This window comes from Lissotriton vulgaris, chromosome 7 (genome assembly GCF_964263255.1).
Source record: "Lissotriton vulgaris chromosome 7, aLisVul1.2, whole genome shotgun sequence".
In the NCBI taxonomy this organism is placed as follows: Eukaryota; Metazoa; Chordata; class Amphibia; order Caudata; family Salamandridae; genus Lissotriton; species Lissotriton vulgaris.
Window position 1 is genome coordinate 727,690,013 of NC_141695.1, and position 6,380 is coordinate 727,696,392.

Below are 6,380 nucleotides of genomic sequence, written 5' to 3' on the forward strand. Positions count from 1 at the left end.
CCAGACGTGGGTCCCTTGCTCACTTTGACACTGGATTCAAGCTAGCCTGGCTGATGATGGCTGATTAGCCAGAATCCGGTCCCAAGATGCTTGTTTCCGGTACAGGGAAGAGATGGCTTGGCAGTTCGGGCTGGACTGTTCCCATGAGGCACAGGGTCAGAATGATTTGCATATGGCCTTGTCCGAACTGGGGTGGCGGAGTTTGCTAAAGAATGATGATGGATTGAACCCAGATCAGTTGACTGGGGGCGAGTGCTTGCAATGTTCAACACTCCGTCCATCATTCCCTTTGGTTTTGCTATGAATTGGCTAAAGGCACATAAAAAGTCTCAAAAGTTACTCTCTATCCCTCCCCACCAATATTCAGTAACTTGGACAATGGCCCTACAAAGGGGAGCAGTTGGTAAGTGAAAAGGACCAAAGACAAATATTAGGGGTCTCTTCTATAAAGGAGAAGACCAAAGTTTTTATTTGGATGCAGTTTGACTTTGGTGTGTCAAACTTTTCATGGTTTCAGTACTTACAGATTGTCTCTGCAGATGTTGTCAATTTACTAAGCTGATTTGTAAATGTAGAGAACCCTATGGGATAAAAAAAAACAAATATCTATAATTGTAGGGAAAAGATCTGGGTATGCACTTTAATGATGGGCAGTAGGACAAAATATTCCAAGTTAAGGGATGAATTCCAATCCATGTGCAAACAATAGCTTTCACTGGTTTTGGAATTACAAGTTTGTGTGAATATTATCATAACTTTGCAGTTTTTCTCTGAACCCAGCAAGTCAAATTTGTCAACCTTTAATAGGGAGAAAAGGTCCCAAAAATGTACCATATGCAGCATTCAATGTGTTAAAAAACAATCCTGTATGTTATACCTCATTTTCCTGTTAAAAATTCACAATAGGGACTATTTACCACACATCGCAAAACAGCAGCCTACTTCCTATTTCCATTAAACTACCCCTTGGAAGTGTTGTAGCAACAGAGGAACAGTAGCCCCCATATTGGGAAAACACTCATCTGGAAAGTTTTTAAAGGCTGCGCTAGAAGGAACAAAGCAGACTACAGGCTGTAGTGCTCAAAATATCTCAAGACCATAATTCTAGGTTCCTCCATAAGAGAGGGTTTACAGTTGACTTCACATTCCAGAAAAGTAATATCACATGTGCTACAAGCTGCAACACATTCTACACCATGGGGAGTTACAACTATTGATTCATGGTTACATTTTCTGTGGTATCTGTGAGGAAATGTTAGCACATAGAGCCTAATAAATAATACGACTAGTTTGTAATGATATGCAGCCAGCTTCTCTCGTGCAAAGACTCATCTGTTGAATTAACGAATTCGGCAACCATTGCTACGCAAAGAGCTATATGGGAGGGGCAGATTGGGGAGATTCATGGAAGAAGAAGCAAAGTAAAATTTGTATTATTACATTTGAACAATTATATTTTTTCAGATAGGAATGTATCCTTAAAATGGTGTATGATTGTTTCCAAATACTAAAACATATTGAAAATATTTACAGTATAAATACAGATAAAGTGAAAGGTTAATGCCATTTTTCCAGGAAAAGCAGCATATTAAATCACGCTGTATTTGGTGTATAAGGAAAGTACCATATCAATGCACTGTAGTTGATAGCAGGCTTTAAAGGACAAACCTTGTGGAGTGGTAAATTATTAAAAATTGAAAGTGTAGACATTTGTGTACCCACCCGTAATGAAATGGTTCTACCCAGCAAGCCTGTAAAAAACGGATCCATCAACCATCTAGGACTCACTTATGCATCCATTACAAAATTGTCTATCCATCAACCCATCAAAACCTCTGTCCATGCAACCACCCATCAAAAACCCTTCCATCCACTCATGTTCCAGAAGTGACAGTTTCCCAACTCCCTCAGGAATAAACTCTTCCTAGTTCTCATACAGCCATCTAAATAATGAGCTATATAACAATTCAAAAAAGCAACTGTCCAAATACCCAACCAGCCACACATTCACAAACCTATCAATAAATTGAAAAAAGGCACCCATCAATTCATTTATCCTCAAATTTCCCAGCAGTGCACTCATGCTACACCATATCAATCCATTGACACATCCTTAAATGCATCTAACTAGCAATCTCACCGGAACACATGTTTACATTCATGTAGCTTAGAATTAATGTATCCATTGACTACTCTAAGCGCTCTACCATCTACCCACCCATCCAAAAACATATTAGCAGTATCCACAATGTCCTAAAGTATAACAACTCATTCAAATATCCACTCATCATATAATATGTATTTTTTTAACAATTCTGTAAATCAAATATAATCTACTCATTTAAAAACACATATAAACATTTGTCCAAAAATGAATAGATCAGTGAACATTTAACGTGTTATTGAAGGTATCTTTCCAAACTAATTGTTAAATGTTCACTCATCCAATAAACCATATGTCCACCCTCTTATCTAAATACTTTTTTATCCATCCTTTCATCAACCATTCTCTCCTTTTATCCATCTTTCCATCCAAAAAGTAACACACTCTTACAACTACACAAAAGAAAATCCATTGGCCTACTGATTCTAATTTATTATCATCCATCAATTATCCAAAATCCATCAATCAGTCTGATAACAAATGTAACCATCTACCAGTCTAAAAATTGCAGTAATGCATAGCCCTGTCCAGAGACTCTTTTACTGATTCATTGGTTTAAATATAAATTATAGATGCATTGTAATTACTACAAGACATATGGTTTATGACAGTGCAAACTTACTCTTCTTGCACACACTCTGATTGTATCCTCCACTGTAGAGTACACAAAGGCAAAAAGGAATCACCCTTACCTGTAAACTTTGTTTTTTGTTCCTCCATTTTGCTAGTAGATTCTTGTACAGCAGGGCTCCAGTGTGCTTGCACATACTAACTTCTCGCTGATGCATTTTCTGCTGCTTGTGAATAATAGGAACAATAGAGTTAAAAAAACATTTAAGGCTAGCATTACTCATTCAAACACATCAATGTTATGCTCAATATCACACCTCACATACAATATTGCTCAGAACCGTACACCAATATTTGTAGACAACTGTAGAGTAGAACAGAAATTATAGCTTTATGTAGATGAAATCCTTCTTTGAAAGGATTTCACAAACTGTTTACAAAGGTTGATGGTGGAAGGAGGGGAGCAGGATGGCGGCTGCGTGAGACGGCCATAGGTGTCTCCCAGTGGTGGCAGTCTAAATGTGAATTACGGGTGATGCAATGATAAAATGCTAAGCTGCTGACAAGTTTTTGTATCCCCCAAACCCGCCAGGATCTTACCTTGGGTCGCTAATGGTGGAGCAGATGGAGCAGTTGATCGTTGGTTGTAGGTGTCTGGAGCTTGCTCTAGTTGCCTAGTCTGGACGTTGCAACGCGGATAACTTGTTGGCTGATGTAGTGTCGGAGAGACACGTTCTAGTGTTCCAGCATGTTGTCACACACTGAACACCCACCCACCACAGGCGTCATCAGACAGATGACCCTGCTTAATAAAAAAGGCTGAGCGCATGTGCTCATGGCCAGTTGCACCCAGTAACCATTGTGTCCTGTGTGTCCTTATTTTGACCATGCGGGCCTAGTGCCCCCACGATTTTACACTGGCGGCGGAAGCTGTGCCATGGGTGCCACAGCTAAAAGAAAAAACATCGTAGAGAAAGGGGGGGAGAGCTGACTATCCAGAAGGCTCCCCCGTGAACGGCACTGGCCGCCGAGAGGCCCGCAGGGCGTAGGTCGAGCCCCGGGCCTGCATGGAAACAATAAGGTGACCGGGAGCCTACTCTGCACCTTAGAAGCCCAGCGTGAGCTGCCCCCCTGCGTGGGGTGAAGAGGGAGCTGTGCCGAGCCCACCCGTATCAGTCGCGTCTGAGCCCGCAAGTAAAGCACTCCCCGCGGAGCCCACCCGCTTGGACTAAGAGGCCTGCCAGCCGAAGGTGAGCCCAGGCGTTAGGAGGCCCACGGGGCAAGTGCAGTGCCCCGAGGGTGAAGGTGGGGGCGGCGGTAGCCCAGGGCGGATGAGCGCAGGACCGGACTGCAGGGACACCGGTCACCACCACTGCTGACGGCTGTGAAACCCCGACCGAAGAGCCAAAGCGAGCCGATCCGAAGCGACCCCTTCCCCACCTGCAGCGTGTGAGGAGTGAGGCTGCTGCGGTGGGGTTGATGAGAGCAGAAGAAGTTCCCAGAGAGAACTGTCCCGGAGCGAAGGAAGCCCGCAGTGACTGGGAGCGGCTACCACACACACCACCTCCCCCTGCGCAGCGTACGTGAAGCTGTTGCAGTGGGGGGTGAACTAGTCAAAAGGCCCAGCGCCGACAAATGACTGTGGGCGGCTATCGCCGCCGAGCACAAAGGGAGAAAGAATGTGGTCCGCGTCCCAGTGGAACGGCACCAGCCCCCTCCTGCATGTCCGTGAAGATTGAAGGCTGGCTGCGAGGGGAGAATCGCGAACTGCCCTCCCTCCTGACCGGAGTGGAGAAGATTGCAAACTGTGACCCTTCCCCGCCGCGCAGCGTGTGAACTTCAGGCGAGCTGCGGCGGCGGGGTGAAAGACTGTTAAAGCCGCACCCGGCCAGTGCATCAAAATTAAAAGAAGGACAGGCAGGAAACACAACTGCCGATAGTGCACACCCCCAGCACATAAAGAGGAATCCACCCGCATTCACCACGAGGCCACTCACCCCACAAAACACATAGACTGTCGGCACCAGCGCGTATGCGCAGTGCAACCACTGCCATAAATGAATAACCAAAGCGGAGCCCACCCACTGAAATAGGAGCCCAGTATCTGTGCCCCGACACCCCCTGTCAAACTGGAGCGCGACAATTTTGTAATAGGAGGCTTACCTTGAGACCGGAGGCCGTGCTTCTATCCAGTGGGAGGGCCTCCGGTGGTGTGCATCAACAGTGGCGCCCTGAGCCCACCGGTAGAGGCTCTGCACCCAGCCTCCAAGTTGCGCCGAAGCCCAGCACCGGCAGTGGTGAGGAAAAGATCCAGAAGTGAAGAAAGGACTGCCAGTGACTGTGGAAGCACACCCCTGCCACCTAGTGGCCGTTTCATGCTACTACCGGGAGCTGCAAAATAAACACACAGCCAAGACTACATGGCCCAAACAAGCGATGTCTAGAGACTGAGAGAGAACCACCTGCTGGCAGGTGGCTACTCCCAAGGAGAAGGGAACTGAAGAAAGCACACAAGGGATATGGTCAGCAATACTGACTTAAAGGCATGCACACAGGACACTGGAGGAGTGCACAGGAGAGCGTCAAGGAGCACCACTGGACAAGCGAGGGACACTCAGGAACTCCACACCAGGTAGCTGCGCAACAGCACGAGGTAACTGTGGAGTGGCAGCAAGGCCTGCACACAAGACACTGTGTGGAAAAGGCGCAGGGGAGCGTCAGGCGCACATGAAGGTACAACGGGAACATAAGACAGAAATATCAAGGCAACACTGCACAGTATTGAGCTGCCACATATGGAACAGAGTGCACGAGAAGGCTGCCACACCCGAATGGCGCCAAGTCGTCACACAGCCCTTAAGGACACAAAGGAGCGGCGCACGAACGTGACAGAAGTGTGAGGAACGTGCCAGGAGTGAAAGAATTCTACAAAGAACAGTCAAGGAAACGCGCAGCAAGTGCGCCCGAGACAAGCAAGCAAAGAACTCAACCATCAAAGCACAGAAGGGGGTGACCAGGAGAAGGTCGACGGAGCGGCGACGCAACCCTCCAGAAGCACTTAAGCCAAGTCGTGAGAGAATACAGCGATGCCTGGTGGCCACAGGCCATCGCTGCAGGAGTAGGGCAAAGAAAGAAACACCACCACACAAACCGACGGTGATTCTGAAACTTGGCAATAGGAAGTGCGAAGGCGCATGACGCAAATGCGCAGCAGTGCAGACGGCACTAGCCCAAAGTTGCAAGTCACAGAAACAACCGAAGAACGCACCAGAATTTTGTGCCAAAGCAATCGAACTGCGACAGAAGGAAAAATGGTTGCGCAGACAACCAGAACCCTGAAGACTCACCGGAAGAATCTGACCACCCAGTCTGGTCGCAAAAGAAGAAGCCGACCAGCCATATGGTCGCATCAAGAAGCCGACCAGCCAGATGGTCGCACCAAAAATCCGATCAGCCAGATGGTCGCATGAAGAAGCCTACCTGCCAGAGATGGGCAGAGAGGACCGGCAAGAGGTCCGAGAAGTTCGACAAAGGCGTGGTCTGCGAACATGGACCAACGGACCGCAACACCACAAGTTAGCAGAGAAGAACTGAAAAGGAAGTGAAGGTCGCAACGCTAACCCTGGCAGTTGAGTGACAAAGAGGA

General features: G+C 47.1%; 1 protein-coding gene across 2 annotated transcripts in view; it reads right to left on the bottom strand.

Moving 5' to 3' along the window:
• LOC147702338 (ATP-binding cassette sub-family A member 9-like) overlaps positions 1-2,952 on the bottom strand; it is a 1,822,583-nt gene extending 1,819,631 nt beyond the window's left edge. For both annotated transcript variants that reach the window (XM_086930970.1, XM_086930969.1), the window contains exon 1: positions 2,857-2,952. In XM_086930970.1, the coding sequence (XP_086787096.1) occupies positions 2,857-2,952 (96 nt within the window). The remainder of the gene's footprint in view (positions 1-2,856) is intronic.
• Between the last annotated feature and the right edge of the window lie 3,428 nt (positions 2,953-6,380).